At 48.6% G+C, this 18,433-nt stretch overlaps 1 protein-coding gene across 4 annotated transcripts in view; it reads left to right on the forward strand.

The window, feature by feature from the left end:
* Positions 1-18,433, forward strand: part of LOC135817857 (diacylglycerol kinase beta-like) — a 51,457-nt gene that overhangs the window by 20,867 nt on the left and 12,157 nt on the right. For all 4 annotated transcript variants that reach the window (XM_065331133.1, XM_065331134.1, XM_065331135.1 and 1 more), the window contains 12 exons: positions 563-775; positions 1,658-1,707; positions 1,995-2,069; positions 4,174-4,293; positions 4,754-4,868; positions 5,209-5,297; positions 5,925-6,041; positions 14,969-15,067; positions 15,558-15,662; positions 16,026-16,099; positions 16,908-16,982; positions 17,759-17,844. In XM_065331133.1, the coding sequence (XP_065187205.1) occupies positions 563-775; positions 1,658-1,707; positions 1,995-2,069; positions 4,174-4,293; positions 4,754-4,868; positions 5,209-5,297; positions 5,925-6,041; positions 14,969-15,067; positions 15,558-15,662; positions 16,026-16,099; positions 16,908-16,982; positions 17,759-17,844 (1,218 nt within the window). The remainder of the gene's footprint in view (positions 1-562; positions 776-1,657; positions 1,708-1,994; positions 2,070-4,173; positions 4,294-4,753; positions 4,869-5,208; positions 5,298-5,924; positions 6,042-14,968; positions 15,068-15,557; positions 15,663-16,025; positions 16,100-16,907; positions 16,983-17,758; positions 17,845-18,433) is intronic.

Here is an 18,433-nt window from a genome sequence, read left to right on the forward strand (position 1 = left end):
CAATTTTTTTACTTTTATCATTTTTTGTATTTATATATTTATTCATCATCTCCTGGCTCGTCGCAAGACTGCCAATAGTTATGAGAAGTCGGGTGGTAGCCAACCTCGGCGAACTAAATAATAAGGAGAGAAACAAAGGGAGCATACTGCAAGGAGAGGCATAACGAAAATGGTGAGATTATTTAGGACGAAGTAGCTGAATCTTGAACTCCTAAGTTACGATTAGTCCCAGGTCTCTTGATTATTTCAGTGTGTCATGAATCCTGAGACATGCAACTAACTTCCATTGACTTGTCTTGTCTTCATTGGAAGGAATGTATTCATTTATTGTGTGCACTGCGCTTGGCTTGAGACTAATCTCTTTGTGCCCTGCTCATGGCGATGTGTTCCAAGATCTGATACATGGCGGTGCCATTCACATCGTATCCGAGATGTTCTTGCTCGTGTCTTTGAGTAGTGGATGTCGGTGTGTTTGTCTGTGTTTGTCTCTGTGCCGGTGTGTGTACGTGTGTGCGTGTATGTGTCTGTATGTCTGTGCTGGTGTTTCGAATCCTGCCCACAGATGATGACAGTCAAGATGCTGCTGACGAGACGGACGGTCGGTCGCGAGAGTCGTCTCAGCCGACACCCGACGCCGATGATCAATCCAGAGGCGCTGCATCCCTGGACCACGCGGCCAGGTCTGCGGCAGCCGGCGAACGGCGCGCCTGCTTGTCTGACATCATGTGCTATCTGTCCCTACTGGAACAGGGAAATCCCCAGTCTAAGCTTGAATGTAAGCAATGCGATTGAGCCAACTGGCACTAAGATGCACATGTAGACTAGAGTGCCATGTGCACCTATTGTACTCTTGTAAGAGTAGGTATAATTATGCATCCACGCCAAGGCACTAGCATTGGACTTTTCACGTCATAACTCTGCATGGCACAGCAACTGACCAGCTGTAACCCGTACATGGAAGGAAGGTGCCAGGCCACGCATTGAAGGGAGACTAACGTATGTAAGATGAGAAATAGGGAGTCGGCGGTGCTTGGATCACTTCTTCAGCTTTGGCCAAGCTGTGTGTTAACGTAGGCTGGAGTACTGTAGGTCGATGTAGGTAGATTTCTAAGCAGGTGCCTGAAGATCAACAGTGCCATTCTTCAACCAATTGGCCGACACGGATGGTTGTAGAATAGTGCGTGTTCGAACATTGGTAGTCATTCCAGCGAGAACTCTAAGCCAAAGATACTACGAAATATTACGAATCATTGACCATTCCACCTATGTGTCACAATCAGCGGATACATATCAGGCTTGGTGCCATAATGTCCGTCTCTGATGAGCTTGCCCCCCCCCCCCCCCCTGGCGGATGTGCTCTTTGAAGATGGTGACCAATAGGTACTCCCCATGACAAACAAAATATATTTGCATCTCTGCATGCCTGGAGTGGTCTAAATACAATGAGCTTCTCCTCTAAGGTGCTATGGCATGTTGCACATATTGCACTCAATTCTCCTCTTCTCCTATTAACACCACGCTCTGCTGCTGTTCACCTTCTTGTATTTGCCTTTTTTCTGAACGTATAAACACGTTTTGTTTTTGGCTGAGATAGCGTTTAATAGTGTGTTTGTTGGAGCTCACAAACCTCATTTCTTGTCCTTGCCCGTGTCCACAGTCATGTTCAAGCTGTACGATGCCGACAACAGCGGATTCATTGAGAGTGCGGTAAGTGAAGGAGCCCATTCAGACGGCAGTGCAGAAGGGAAGTGGGGGAATTCTGTTGTTTGTTATAATTATGTAAGCCTTCTTTGATAGATAACATGGTGAAGATAGTGCGTCCTCCGCCTTGTAACATGCTGTCAACCAATCACAAGGTTGTCGGTTGCGTCGCTAAGATGGAGCTCATCGCCGAGAGCTGTGTGTGTGTGTGTGTGTGTGTGTGTGTGTGTGTGTGTGTGTGTGTGTGTGTGTGTGTGTGTGTGTGTGTGTGTGTGTTTGGTGTTTGTCTGCAGGAGCTTCACCGCATCCTGGAACAGATGATCACAGTGGCTGAGTACCTAGGCTGGGATACGTCCGATTTGAGACCTGTAAGTACGACTGTCAGCGTTCATGTGTATTGGTAGTTTCACTTGTGGCAGATATTGGTCTTCTGACTGCACTCAACCGCATGTGAGCCGACCCCAGGGGCGGTTATTTATTTCGATCAGCCAAAGGAGAAATAGGGTGTTTTTTTGTGCCAAAGGAGAACTCCCCAAAACGAATGCTCTGGAATCTGTAAATCTTTGGGCGCTACGGGGCCGTCCGTAAATGTCGATATTTTTTCAAGACGATATTTGTTCATTTCTCCCCAATTTCTCCCCCCTCAAAACGAACATACACATATTTATGCAAAGGATCGATATTTTTTAATGAAGTTCAATTTCCTCATGAAACGTGACCAGCTGCAACTCTAACTTCACCATACACCTAGGTTTATGTTGCCACGGTCGCACAACCTTGCCATGGCTATGCTCACGAGGTTGACTTTCACTGTGTGTAGGTCATAAACTACATGTTCGAACAGTGCCCGTCCATAGATAGAGTTCGATATTTTTTTCTCAAAGACGAGACGAACAGGGCCCAAACCCCCTCCCCCCCCCCCCCCCCCCAAACGAACGAATATCTTCTCTAATGGTGTACTAGCTGTGCTAGTACTTGTTAGCAACAATCCGAACTAGCGCACACACTGCACTGCATTGCTTTGTACTGCATTCAAGACTGACGTCATGCGCTTTGTTTTGCTGCGTAATCACAAATGGCACCAGCCCATTTTGCGGAAAAGAAAAACAAATCTTGCTTGCCCTGTTGTGCTCTTCCAGACAACGGATTGTGCTTCAGCAGTGTTTCTTTTGGGTCCACTCTCACAACTGGTGTTATCTAGCTATTTGCTGCGGCTCTGCCTTGCGCTATATTACATCCATTTAGCATTGCAGCTCTACGTTGAGCTAACAGCAGCTCTACTTTGAGCTAACAGCAGCTCTACTTTGAGCTAACAGCAGCTCTACTTTGAGCTAACCGCAGCTCTACTTTGAGCTAACAGCAGCTCTACTTTGAGCTAACAGCAGCTCTACTTTGAGCTAACCGCAGCTCTACTTTGAGCTAACAGCAGCTCTACTTTGAGCTAACAGCAGCTCTACCTCGAGCTAACAGCAGCTCTACTTTGAGCTAACAGCAGCTCTACTTTGAGCTAACCGCAGCTCTACTTTGAGCTAATCGCAGCTCTACTTTGAGCTAACAGCAGCTCTACTTTGAGCTAACCGCAGCTCTACTTTGAGCTAACCGCAGCTCTACTTTGAGCTAACAGCAGCTCTGCTCTGAGCTAACAGCAGCTCTGCTCTGAGCTAACAGCAGCTCTGCTCTGAGCTAACACCAGCTCTACTTTGAGCTTCAAACCAGTTGTTTCGAAACCAGCACTCCTCAATCCAAAGATGCCTCTTTGTTGACTTGTTTGTGTGAGGGATGGGGCTAAAAAAACATCGATATTTGTGGACGACTCCTAAATAGAATGGCATCAATCTCAGAAGGCTACGATGCACCGTTCATCTGATTTTTCCTAATTGTACTTGCATGTATACGGTGTGTCGGGTTGCAGTGATGATGTATGTTACTGGGAGACAGTGGGACCATGAGTGTGAGTGCAAAGTGGCTGGTTTTAGGGCCTTCCAAAATAGAGAATCGTGTGTCGGACCAATGATACACATTAGCCTCCTGTGTTTTTCAAACACACTGTGAATGCTGATTGGAACTCCCATGCACCAGTATGTCAGAAAGAAATTCACGGTTCCACATCCATAGGAGCGCCAACACCCACAAGGATCAGGGCAGATCCTTATGTCTGTTAGGTATGTCATAACGGCATCAGTCAAGCATCGGGACAGTTTTGTCTTGTGTAGCTGATCGTGTGTGGATTTGAACCCTATCGTGGACTTAAGTCTACCATGCTGCTCAATGCAATGCGATTGTGTGAGCCAACTAGCATAATTATACAGATAGTGTACTGTGTCAGACCTGCTTACACACACTGGGCTGTGCACCAGAGCAGGGTGTTAGCCCATTCACGAGATCAGGTCCCGTTGGGTGGCACTGCCACTGTGGGGAGCACTTCTCTGCGTCAGTCTATAACCATCATCACTTCCTTTCCTTCTTCTCCAGATTCTGATCGATATGCTTCAGGACATTGACAGTGACTCCGATGGTCGCATCAGCCTGGAGGAATGGATTGAGGGCGGTCTGCACACCGTTCCATTGCTGGTCCTGCTAGGATTGGAAACGGTACAGTACTAGTGGATCCCCAGTTTTTGACGATACACGTTTTGCAAAAATCCACGTAAGCTCTGAGATGAGTGCAGATTTGGAACTGGGCTCCAGTGCTTGTTTCACGCAAAATGAGTGAAACGAGCATATTATAATATAATAATATTCGCTGGATTCGCGTTAGTATCACTTGAATGTTCAGAAACACAAAAGCTATAGCCTTCGCTTCCGCAGGCCACCACTATGCCTTTTTCACCTAAGTGGCGAATGCAGACCTCACAAGTGAGTCCAGTGCTTGTTTCACGCAAAATGAGTTAAACGAGCAGACGAGCACACATATATGCACACACCACACACACATAAACACACGTACACACACACACACACATACACTCACATGCACAAAGCCGCTCTAAGCCATTGCCCATTGTCCAGAGGCGAACTGACTACGTATTTTGCCCGTTCTCCTGGTGTGCAGAAAATGAAGGATGGTATCCACCAGTGGCATCTGAAGCACTTCAGTCATCCAGCGTATTGCAACATCTGCCGGCGTATGCTTCTAGGTCTGGGCAAGCAGGGTCTTGTCTGCAGCTGTGAGTTGTCAGTATTTTGCTTCTTTTTTTCACCTGGCATTTTAACCCTTTAGCGAGTCTGCCCTGATATGTACACATAGCATTCCGTTAAAGTGTCGTAAGAGCTGAACAATTCACACAAAAATGAGGTTATCTCTGAAGGGAAAGCATCACAGCAGAGGCGTCGGAAGGGACACTATGTCCATTTCTGCGGTAACTGTCTGTGGCAAAATGTTGCCCAAACTGGCTCACGAGAATGTGTATCACCCGATTAGCCTGTAGTTCACAACGCAGTAGCTGCATGTAGTGTGTACGTTCATGATTGTACCTATTGTACCTATTGTACCTCTGTTCTGTCCAGTCTGTCACTACACTGTCCATGAGAGATGCGTGGGCAGCGTCAAGGAGGCATGCCTCAGCACCTATATGAAGAGTGCCAAGAAAAACCCCGTAAGGAGAGCACAGCAATGCATTATTGTCACGCTGTGTGTGTGTGTGTGGCTTGCATTGCCGCAGAATTAGGTAGCCAGGGTGATAAACTTGGCTTCTGCATTCTGTTCATCATGTGGCATTGATGGGAACTGTGCAGCAAACGGCCATGCACTCTGTTGAAACTTCCATCCTTTCCCTTTGTCCCTCCTTTTTTTCTTGCCATGGTTGGCTATCACCTCTCTTGCACTATGTGTTCCAATTGGTCATGGACCACGTGTCACGTTGAGTGAAATAGAATAAATAGATACATGTAGAATAAAATAAAAATTGCATGCAGTGGTTCGTAAGGGTACAGTGAAACCTGTCCAAGACGACCGCTCAAGGGACCTTGAAAACGTGGTCCCTGGTACCAGGTGGTCTCCTTTTCCAGGGTCATTTGACTGGAAATAGGGTTCCTTGGTCCTGGTTTCAGAGGTCTTCCAGGACAGGTGGTTGCCTTATCCGAGTGGTTGCCTTATCCGAGTGGTTGCCTTATCTGAGTGGTTGCCTTATCTGAGTGGTTGCCTTGACAGGGTTTACTGTCCATTGTATTGGGGCGTGATGTGATCATGTGATCATGTGATCATGCTTTCTGTACTTATCCAGGTTATGGATCATCACTGGACTGAAGGCAACAACCCGGGCAAATGCGAGAAGTGCGGTAAAGCAGTCAAGGCAGTCAACGGCCTGACCGGTGTGAAGTGCTCCTGGTGCCACGGACTGGTAAGCTTGCAGCCCAGAGCAGTGGACAATGACCCATTGGTGCATGTACAACCTTTCAAATTATCATCTTGCAGTGTAAATCATAAGGAGGTGCTAGGAGATTTTGCACCGATCATGCACCATTACTCAAAACTGGCTCTCCGCTACTATTCTTCCAGTAGCCGAGACTTGTAGCCGGGAGACCATTGTGGGTAGTGGTGTGTGATTGTATGATAGATGAAGTCGTCCGTTGCGTCGGGGTAAGCCCGACAGGCAATGATGTAGATATCGTCCACAATAGATTGCAGCGTTTCCGTCAGTTGACAGCGCCTGGTGCGGAGCTGAGCTCTCTTGGCAGACCGAAATTCTGGCAGCAAATTCTGGCTCATCATTTGTTTTGTGATCAGTTCAAGTCTATCAGGTCTACCGGTGCTGAGGTTGGTGCACTACGAGAAACAGCAGCAGGTCTTGTTCTGAGCGAACTACATCCTGTGGTGCGTACACGTTCACTGGAGAATGAGGATCCAGTGCCTTTTGCGCGTGCGGGCGTCAATCCACTGCTGTGCGGATGAACCAGGGCAGGCTGTCTTGATGATGATGTGATGACGAATGTCCCGGTTCCAGATACAAGATCCCAGGCGAGATGGCATGAAGACAGATCTTAGGGTTGTCGTGGTGATGCGAGCTCCTGTTGGGGGCCAAATGCGAGCAATGTTCAGTACCGTCTTCATCGTCGTCGGATGCTGTTGTAGAGTTCCACTTTTCAGCGAAGCCCTCTGCCAACTTGCAGAGCTCTGCATCGGCGATAACGTAGGATTCCCCATCTCCTTCCATGGTCCTCATCGTCGCTCCAGTCTTTGCGATGTTATCCACCGGACACAGCCGACACGAATATGGCGTACTGCTGGACCTTGTTCATTGTGAAATCTTCAGCGGAGAGAGTCGATGTGGTCTTCACATATATATCAACGCCGACCTTCTTCCCACCGGCGACGGGAGAGGATAGCTTGGTTGGGAAGAAGTTTGTGGACAACTTCTTAACCCGCTCCGACACAATTGCACGACGAATCGATCTAAGGTAACCGCAGATCCGGTATCTAGGAGGGCATTAAATGGAATGGACTGAATGGTGATCGGGACTGTGAAGGGACGGCGTGCTGAGGAGCGTGAAAGGAATGTAGTAACTCGGGATTTGAGAACATTAAATGGCGGTGTCAGGTACAGGAGATAGATAACCGCAAGAATCAGGACCAACACACATCCCAACATAGCTAGACGGCGGACAACATCCAAAGCAGGGGAAAGCCCAAGTAGAACGAGAAAGAGGATGAGCAGATAAGCTCCTAAAGGTAAACTAACCGGATGGTGAGTCCATAGCAAAGTATTCACAGCCGACGGACTCAGGACCGCTGTGAACGCTGGTTTCCCTGCCATTGGCGCGGTTGGCGGCACTCAGAGGCAAAGTGGCCCATGCGTCCACAATTGTAACAGTTGCCTCGTTTCCTCGGAGTACCGTGTTGAGATGTGTGCCGTGGTTGATCCGGTGTGGCGGCGTCCGCTCGTTCCAGGCGGGCCAGTCGGGCGCCGATGTCCTCGAGCGCTTTGGCGATATGATCCATCTGTTTAGCGTCCGACAGGCCACAGACGGGAAGCGGGGTAGACTCCGGTGCTTCGGCATGCATTATGGCCTGTTGGTGTAGTGCTCCCTGAAGTGCGGCATCCAAAGTAGCAGGGTGCAGTTCCTTTACCCGGATGCGGGTTGCCCGGGAGTCTAGGCCGTCTAAAAACTGATCCCGGGCGAGCAGGTCCCTATCGGCCCCAGCCATGTTGGGTATGCGCGACTGGTGGTCGACCTTACTTCCTCGCAGAAGGCACTCAATGTTTGGCCCTTTCTTTGGCGGCTGGCTTTCAGCGCTGCGCGGTGCAGCTCCGCGCGCTGTGCAGGGGCAAACCGGTCGGCGAGAGCTTGGGCGAGCGGAGCAATTTGGCCCGCACGAACCGCCTGCGGTAGACTTTGGTAATATAATTGTGCGTCGCCCGTAAGCGACAGGCCTAGAAACTGGCTCTGTTCCGCCGGTGTCCACTGGTTGACCGCGGAAACCTGCTGGAACTGGGCATACCAGGCTGCCCAGTTATCTTCCAGTCGACCTGCATACTTCGCCGGTGTGGCCCAATTATGCACGTGGCGTGCGGGAACGGGTGCTGGAGCGGCGGCGGCGGCAGGTGCAGCGGCGGGTTGAGCCATAGTCGGAGAAGGATGAATAAGTGGAAGAGTGAACTATCGATGGGTTCAAATCTAAATAAACTGTTACTTTAAACCACCGCTGCCACCAGTGTAAAATAGGTCGCCGAGTGGTATCAGGAGGCACACACAAGAAGACTGGTTAATATTATGTTCTTCGGCTCAATCTGCCTGAAGTTATGTATACAACTGCTCCGGCTCAATCTGCCTGGAGGGACACTGAAAGGAATACAACTGCTCCGGCTCAATCTGCCAGGAGGGATTCTCTTCTCTGATATGAGCTAATTCTATCTCTGGTAGAGCAGATAGGGCTTATATAGCATAGACAGCATATACATGGCAAGGGGAGAAATAGTAGTGCAAGGAGAAGACGTACAAGGAGATAACGTGAAAGGAAAAGGTAGGAGGAAGAATGGACCTAAGTAGCGAGCAACCATTAGGTAACAGGAATGCAATCTAACAGTATGAAGGAAACTAATGTGAATGGCAGGCAGGGTAATTGGGCGTGAAGGTTACTAAGAGGACAGCGGTTGGAAAAGCCATTTGACTGTGTGCGAGCTAGGACATGGATTCTGGGAAGACATCTGGCAGAAGAAGAGAAGCGGAAGATATCTTAGAACTAGTAATCAAAAGAGTTAGTGATGAGGAACGGGCTATAGGAATCAATGTAATGTAGTACAGCATGAATGTGTGCAACATGTATACAGGTCATGCCGTACCGGTCTGCAGGCAGGGTTGTCTAGTAGTCCTACTTCAAAGTATTAAAGTGGTTGTTGGGAGAAGCACTTAGGAGTAACCGGTGGGACAAGAGGTGATTTACAGTGTCGCGTGCTAGCATGAATACATGTATGTACGACGTCAATGTAGGTCACAACGTATGTAAGTAATAGCAGTAGGGCCAGGGATACTACAGTGGTACCTTTATCGCTGTCTTCACTACATCCACTAGCTCCACTGGTAACTCAATGGTTACCTGGGAGTATTTCCCTTTACGGGCTATACCATCACAAATGAATACGGATATCGTGCTATCCGGATAGAAGAAAGTCGCGCCTGGTGCAAGATCCGGATACGTACGCCCCCTACCCTTGTGCCTCGTCTGGAGGCCCTTCTCTACACCATCACGGATGAAAGTTTTGGGGAACATTGACGAAAACATGTCTAGATGTTGAGCAGTTGCTAGAGAGCTCTGCATTGGCAATAACGTAGGATTCGCCATCTCCTTCTTTCATGGTCCTCATCGTCGCTCCAGTCTTTGCGATTTTATCCACCGGACACAGCCAACACGAATATGGCGTACTGCTGGACCTTGTTCATTGTGAAATCTTCAGCGGAGAGAGTCGATGTGGTCTTCACATATATATCACCGCCGACCTTCTTCCCACCGGCGACGGGAGAGGATAGCTTGGTTGGGAAGAAGTTTGTGGACAACTTCTTAATTCTTTCACTGCCAGCTGACCACTCAAGGTGACAAGGCGTTCCCTGCCAGGCTGTCAGCTGAGCTGTACACCCCCTCCCTGCCAGGCACTTTTTACCTCCAGCTCGAAAAATCGAAAGGCCTACTTTTCCTGGATTTTTTGGTACTTTCTGTACGGAATATCGCTTCCCAAAGTATACATCGTAGGTAGACAACTCATAAAGGAAGCCATTGCCGTTGAAAAAATCGCAAAATCCGAAGTACAAACGTGCTGCGCGATCTAGCGCCAGCCGCTGTACAAAAATGCGTGTCATGTCATGCGAAAGTGCGCCGTGCGCCGCATGCGCTACATACACTATGTTAGCCAGTGCAGGCTGTCGTAATAAAACGACTCATCCGTGTTCCATTCCCGTGCATGGTACATGCATGGTGCGACGGCACAATGACAGCTGTCGCAAATCACACTGAGTATTACACGTGTTTTTTGGTGATTCCTGGTTAGCTGCTAGCTTTTCCCTACTCGAAGTTGTTGCCGCCGCGAAATCTGGGGGTTTGTGCTCGTCCTGGCGAAAACCGTGTTTTGATCCGTTGAGGGAGACGAGAGATACAGTGCGAAGACGTACGATCTGTCCGAGAATCGGCGAAGAAGAAAGCTTCGCAGACGACCCGTAGTGGTTGGGAACAGAATGGAACATATACCAGTCGATGCCTGTCATGGTAGGGATGACTGCTACGAAGTTTTAGCCCCATGCTCCCCAGCGCTTTTTAGCGCCCGACGATAATTACCAAATTTCATCGATTTTCCATGTGGATCAAAGCATAGTCTCCTCAATCTTCTCCTAGTCGAGCTGAGTCTGGACGCTACAATGTCGAGACGCGAAAAGAGACCATGCATGAACACACAGGAGCATCACATGCAGCTGCATTCTGCCTTGATGAAGCTGAGAACAACACCAGCACCACGCATTTGGAAGACATTTCGAAGAAGACGAAGAACTACATATCTGCGTTCAAAAAAGCCTCTGAACTGTGCAGTATGCATGCGTGCATGCGCGAAGCACGGGGTCCGCGGCACGGCTGTTAGCTGCACTTGGATCGCGGCAACTTAGTTTTCTGCACGTGAACCATGAAAAATCAATGCATGCTCATGCATGTTCATGCATAACCAGTCAGCTGGCCTGCTCGCCCACGCATTTGACAGGTAACAATTCCATCAAACTTGAGATATCGCTTCGTTCTAAGTCTCAAAAAAGTTCTAAAGTCACCAAACCACGCTGGTAATCGATGGCTATTCAATGTTAACATCTTCAGGAAGACTTCAGCCGTTTACCGAGAGTTTGGGCATCGTTGCCGTTATTTTTCACGGTGTTCTTCTTCCTCCTGTCTGGAAATGCAATTGCATCCTGGAATTATTTGAAAGGTATTTCGTGCGGGCTGTGGGGGGTTCCAACAGGCATAAACTGACATCGCTATAGGATAACTGGTAACTTTCACCCTTCAAGGAGGTAGAGCAATGAGAATTTTTTTGTGGCGGTCGTCCAATTTTTGTGGCGGTCGTGGCTGTATTTGTGCACTTCCAAGGCTTTCATTCTGCCTGATACTACTCTCTACTGTATGGGAATCGATGTTTAGGCACATGTAGCTGTCTTATTTGGTAGATCTGCTGTTTTCAATCACTTGGGACACTTTGCCTAGCCTATTTGTCTTTCGTTTGTGCCATCTATCAGTTTTGTGGGGTGCCTTGACCTGTATTTGTGAAGTTCTCGAGTAAAGACCCTAATTCTTGACTGGAGTCACGTCTTGAATTGAATTTGCTGGGTGAGCCCTCGTTCACGCAGTTGTACTTATCGTAATAGTCAATATCTGGTTGCTGGGCGGACTAGCGGCTAGAATAGGGATGACCAAATGGTCCAAGTGTGTACTAGTACTCGATTATTGTTTCCATCATCGTGAAATGAGCGTTGTGGAATTGCAGTCGTCTGCCTTTGGCACTGAGGACATGAGGAGAGTTGATTGTTACTTCTGCTCAGCATTGAAGCGATCATCAGCTCTCTTTGTTCTAATTATTGAGAGGACATACCGGCATCGCAATCGAGTAAAGATTAGGCAAACCTCGCCAACCTCCAAAGAGAGTCGAAGATATTTTCTCCAAATGCAAAGACGATCTTTGTCAGTTTGTGACTTGCATTTGCGTGCATACATGAGCAAGTCACGGACCACGGCACGTGCGTGGTTACCATGCCATCTCGAACCGACGCCATCTTTCTAAGTTGCCGCTTCTTGACAGCCGTGGCGGATCAACTTCGTTCAAAAATCATTGTGCCACACGGGTTGTATGATTTGTGTGCGATCATGGCCTTTCTTCTTGACAAACAAAACTGAAGCTTTTCGATCTTCAAATCGCCATAGCGTCCTTGTCATGACTCCAAATCAGCTGAAACTTTGCAGGAGGAATGAAAATGCCATGCTGAATCGATTGGTACCATTTTCGAAGGGTTTCCTTGAAAAATAAAATTTAGCCTGCACTGGCTAACTATGTACACGATCGGCCCGGACACTCGCGAAGTAAAGTTAGTTAGTTGTTTTGGAGAGAGAAGCAGATCCTTTTTTTCGTTCGCTGGGATTGAACGATATGCCAGTGGACAGGAGAGCTATAACACTGGAAGCAGAAGAGATGGCTTGCGGAATCTTCTCTATCTTCGTGGCAACAGGACTTCAGTTGCGAGAGACTTTCGTCCTGTCGTTGCGGACGAAATTCTTGTTGCTGCCACCAGAAAACTCGGAGAACGAAACGTTCGTAAGTCGTTTGGTGAAGCGGATCGTGTCGGTGAACGGCTGCGGAATGTTCTGCCGCCATGGTGGTCGTTTGTTCTCCCCATTAGCAGCAGTCCAAATACTTTTCAACTTCGGAGAGTGAAGCGCTTCCCTGTTCCGTTGACAAGCGTTCGCGAGTGTAATTCACTTTCGCATCAGCTTGTAGTAGATCGTCAGGTTTTGAGCCAGAGGTAGGTGTCGTTGTAGAAAGAATATAATTATGTTGTAGCTGACATACCTGTAGTGTCTCTTGACCGTGCTGGTCGCCATTGTAACGTGGTAGTTCTTAGAAAATTTTAGTTCTGGACCCGGTGACCGCCGCCAGCGCTGTTTCCGTCAAGTTTGCAGTGAATGCGTCCGCGAGGAATCTATCGTCTGGTTGTCTCTACCCGTGACTCCAACCGCCTATCGCAACGGATAGCCGCCTGGAGTCTTGGGTAATAGCTAGGCATCAAGTCTGAACCAATATCCATGCTCCGTGCAATGAAAGTTGACGGGAAAGAGGAAAATACTCGCACCGACTCAGCGAGGTGGAAGTGCGTGAGAACCGGTTTCTTCCTCGCCGATCGGCTAAAAATCGGATGCGCATTTTCAACGACGCTGGTTCGATTTTTTTCAAATGGCAACCCATACTTCTGGAAGCGTATTTCGATGGGTATGGACATCTTCCAGGGCCCAGTGGCCGTCTACCACGGCAAAACACCTCCAATATTCGAAAATAGAGGCACGAACTGGGTGAGGTCTGCCTGTCGACGGAAGTCGACAACAGCACTGGGGACTGCATGTTTACTCGTCGACGCAAGTCGACAATGGCACTCGGAGTGCATGAATGCGCTGTCGACTGCAGTCGACAGCGGCAGTGAAAGGGTTAACCCGCTCCGACACAATTGCACGACGAATCGATGGTGATACCTTTATCGCTGTCTTCACTACATCCACTAGCTCCACTGGTAACTCAATGGTTACCTGGGAGTATTTCCCTTTACGGGCTATACCATCACAAATGAATACGGATATCGTGCTATCCGGATAGAAGAAAATTGCGCCTGGTGCAAGATCCGGATACGTACGCCCCCTACCCTTTTGCCTCGTCTGGAGGCCCTTCTCTACACCATCACGGATGAAAGTTTTGGGGAACGTTTCCAAAAAAAATTGTAACAGCATAACAAACACTTTTTCAAAGTTACGTCACCGTCACACTTTTCAAAGTTACGTCACGTCACACTTTTCAAAGTTACCGTCACACTTTCCTCAAAAGTTATGGTAACACCGGTACATCGCAATACACGGGTGTTACACGTGATCTGGTAACACTGTTTGACGGATGTCACGGTAAAGTAATCAAGGTCAAACCACAATTGACAGGGTTAAACCACAGCCTGTCAAAACATGACAAGGTCACTTCCGGGTCAACTTTGTTCTCAAACCCTCCTGTTACCTTCTCCAAACACCCATACATGTGTAGCTTGCCGGTCAAAATTGGTGTAGTGCAGCCAAGGGGTTAACCCTTTGAGGCCCATAGTACGGATATATCCGTACCAGTGTACAGTGCATACTTTTCAAAGCGCAACCTGGCGTAACTCGGCCGCCCCTTGACCAAATCGGACAATCGAAAGGGCTATCGACATTAGAATTGTCTCAGCTATCGGCTCGAAAAAACCCGAAAGCGATCCGAGTTCGGAGAGCGGAGATACGAGACTCGAACTAAATTCGCTCAGCAGAGTCAACTCGAGCACGTGCATTTTGAACTCGTTTTTAGGGGGTTTCCCTGACTCGCGGCCCACGCAGCTACAGATAGTTCACGTCATCGCAAAGGCATGTTTCTCAGCTCTCCAGTAAAAAAATTTGAGCAATCTGCGATGCAATTTGTTGAAATGGCAGGGAATTTGAGTTGGGCGCTCGCAATGCTGGCTTTGGAGCGCCGTATCGCGCTGCGGCGCTGGTTCTGTGGATCGAGTGATGTATTGCTGGCTATCGCTGTGTTCCTCTGGCCAAGAGCTTTCCAGGAAGCCCAAGATCACCAAAATCGGCCAAAGGACACCAAAGTTACGACCAGATGATAAGTACCCGGGCTCGCGTATGCAGTGCATTTCTTGAAATAATTGTGGGCCCTAAAGGGTTATTGCCCCGGGGCCAATAAGGCCTTGAAAAGCTGTCCTAAAAATCAATCGCTGGGATCAATTCTTAGATGTGTGCGACTAGTGTACCCATGTTAATCCCAAACAAAGGTTGGTAGTTCCTCGATCACAGTATCAGAACAGGCTTGGATGTGGGAGTGCATGTTAACATTGTATGTATGCATGTGTGTGGGTGGGTGTGGGCGGGCGGGCATGTGTGGGTGTACGCATGTGCGGACTTGTTTGTGTGTGCACGTGCATGCGTGCATGTGCATGTGTGGGTTTGCATGTATATGTATTCACGTGCGTGCCTGGGTGTGCACGTGTGTGTTTGTCCACCACGTATCCATGGCATCAGTATCACAACACGTGCGCATCGCAAGCACCAGACGAGTGTGACCTTGGTGAAAATCGAGTGCACATCCTGCCGCCGGTCAGCATATTTCCCTCTGTTCTGGTAAGTGAGACCACTCGCAGTGTTCTACTACTGCATGCGGGTACTGCTCTTTCTGAGCTCTTTCTGAGCAGTACCCGCATGTACATTATACTTGTATGGCCAATAAGCCCGTTGCACATTGACCAACCTGGGATGTATGAGTACTGCATGTGAGTCACTGTCACAGTTCAGACAGGCATGCTTGTGGCAGAAAGTGCTGCTAGTATTCTCACTGCCCGAGTGCGTGCGCCGGCCGTCAGACGCGTCGCTTGCTTTACTGCCGAGCAGTCGTGATGTGTGCGTGTGCGTGTGTGGGCATGTGCATGTGTGCGTGCGCGTGTGTGTCGTTGGCACTGCTTTGGCAGAGTTCCGCTTCTGCTCTCTGTTGCGGCCATGCCCGGGCCGCCCTGAGTGTAGGGGGCGTTGGATGCGTTCAGGCTCCACTGAAAAAAATTCAATTTCGAGCGTGTCTTAGCCCTCCCTGTTGTTCTACCTGCTCTCACTTCTGCAGTCAAGCACCAGTCACCATAGCACTGCGGCGACGGCGGCGGCGGCTGTACCTACAGTAACTGACTCATCCAAGTCCAAGTTCTCCTTTGAAAGCCTGGACATGACAGTAAGATCATGTGTAGGGAGCCTGTGTCAAGTGTGCTACCCAGCGTCTGGCCTGCATAGGGCATTCAGATCAATAAGAGAGGCTATGATGCAATGCAAGAAGGGGTAATATTTGGATTAGGGGTTTCCCCCATCCCCGGATCAAACAGTAGATCATGCTTGTCCCGGTTGTTAGGTTAACGTGCAAGCCATTCCCCTTGTTTGCAATGCCTTGGCATACTATTCAGCATGACCTGATCTCCCGCCCATGTCTATGGCTGAACACATGTTGCTAGAATGGCAGGTCACCATGGCTGACATGTCAGTTGAAGGCATACACACGCTGACCACCGGTACTGCTGTCTGTGTTGATGTGCATTGCTAGGTATCGCCACTGCGTGGAACACATCCGCTCATTGTATTTCTCAATCCGAAGAGCGGGGGCAAGCAGGGCACGCGGTAAGCGACCATGGCTAAATGATTGGACTGGGTGTCCGTAATTGTCAGGTTCAACTGTACAATGATGTGGGTATGGTTCTGCGAAAAGAAAATTGATGTCTGCTTGCCTAGCTACTAAGAAATGATTGGGAGCGAGATGCATGGTCACAGTGGTGAATGATGAGAGAAGATGTCATTCAGTCTGTATGTTCTATATCCTTTGTCACTCTTGTACATTGCCTGCCTGTATGCATGGAAGTGTATTGTGTGCATGTGTGTGCGTGGAAGTGTATGTATGCATGTGTGTGCGTGTGGCTCGTTGAGAATGGAATATCAGTAAGGTGTTGACTCCACTAGTAACAAACTCGCACATAGCGAATTTCGTGATGTAGCAAACCGTTGTCCATGTCCCTGTTTGAACCCATACGAAATCAACCCTTTGTAGCAAACAGTTTTCTTTTATAATGAACCGTATCTTGAAGGGTCGTTTGTTAACCAAGTGCACTCATACAGTCATGGTCCATATGCCAGTCATGACTTGCTGCTTGCACAGTGTAGCACTCGTGTAAGTGCAGTTCTGTTGTAACGAACTTCGGCTTCAAGGAACTCTTTCTCCTTTACAATGATGTTCGTTATATCCGGAGTCAACTGTATAACATGTGTGGTGTGTGTGTGTGAGGGTGTGTGTGTGTGTGTGTGTGTGTGTGTGTGTGTGTGTGTGTGTGTGTGTGTGTGTGTGTGTGTGTGTGAGGGTGCATTTGTGTGTGTGTGTGTGTGTGTGTGTGTGTGCGCGCATGCGTGTCTGTGTTTGTGCTTGTGCCTCTGGCAGGCTAATATCAAAGTTTCAGTATCTGCTCAACCCAAGACAAGTCTACGACTTAGGACAAGGTGGTCCCATGCCCGGGTAAGCGTCGGGATATGTTTATCTTGCTGAAGGTGTGACTGCTCCAACCGTAGCGTGTGCGTTAAGACCTCTACCTGCCAGAAATCTGGAATATTCTGTTGGACAGTTGCATAGTCAATGTTGCAAATAATGACCCTCAATTGTGCATGGGAAAAGTGTCGTTATTGGTGAGTTGTTGACAGTATGCAATCAAGTGGTCACTAGGTCTGAAGATTGTGTGAGTTAGTCGCGAGTTGTTATACCTGATGCCGTTATTCACGACTGAGATTGTATCATAACAACGATGAAATCCAGGGATTTTCCCCATGATATCTCCACCCACGGAAGCTGCACACTCCGGTGTTCATGTGCCCTTGCTGTGTGCTACACTGAGCTGAGCTGGGAACGGTCACAAGTGGTGCACTGCTATGCAAGTGCTCTGGGATTAACCTGGATTGGGGTGGGGGGAGGGGACATGCCCTCCTTCCTCTCCATGCAAGCACATGAAGTAATTTGTTCTCGCCAAAGGATCACGTTCTTTCCGGAGAGCTTCAGTTCGCTCTGTGTGTGATGGTCTTGCAGAATTTCGGACGTCCACAGTTTGACACCGGTGAATAGCACGATGTGGCTTGTGTGTTTATGTTCATGTGGTTACTAGTATGTGCATGTGTGTGTGTCTCTCGATGTACAATCATACTTGTTTGTATGCTCATGTGTTTATGTTCATGTGTGTGTGTGTGTGTCTACGTCTACGTGTACATGCTTGTGTGTTTCGATGTGTATAATCATGTGTGCAGGCTCCGCTTTGTTGCGGGCATAAAGGATGCGCGGATACTGTGCTGTGGAGGGGATGGCACAGTCGGCTGGGTACTCGCATGCCTGGGTAAGCTATTATGGCCATTGTGCACCCTGGTACCCTGTAGCAATGCCTGGTAGCTATATACAGTCTGGTACCTGGTAACAATGCCTGGTAGCTATATACACTCTGGCACCCTGTAGCAATGCCTTGCAGCTATATGCAGTCTGACACGCTGTAGCGATACCTGGTAGCTATATACACTCTGGCACCCTGTAGCAATGCCTTGCAGCTATATGCAGTCTGACACGCTGTAGCGATACCTGGTAGCTATATACACTCTGGCACCCTGTAGCAATGCCTTGCAGCTATATGCAGTCTGACACGCTGTAGCGATACCTGGTAGCTATATACACTCCGGTACCCTGTAGCAATGCATGGGCACTGTATTGGGGATAATTTTTTTGTTGCGTGACAAGCTTGCCTTACCAGTGAGGTGTGCTATGAGGGTTGTGTGAAAGACAGGTCACCTACCAATGTGCTGCATCTGCTGCATGTTATGTATGTTCTGTACGGTTGGGACTGCAAGAACAACTTCTACTACACTCCGATTACGTGTTTGTAGTTTGTACTGTGGATAACAGTTCTGAGCGGGATCTCTAAACGGTTTTCTGTA

The sequence above is a fragment of the Sycon ciliatum genome, chromosome 5 (assembly GCF_964019385.1).
Source record: "Sycon ciliatum chromosome 5, ocSycCili1.1, whole genome shotgun sequence".
NCBI lineage: Eukaryota > Metazoa > Porifera > Calcarea > Leucosolenida > Sycettidae > Sycon > Sycon ciliatum.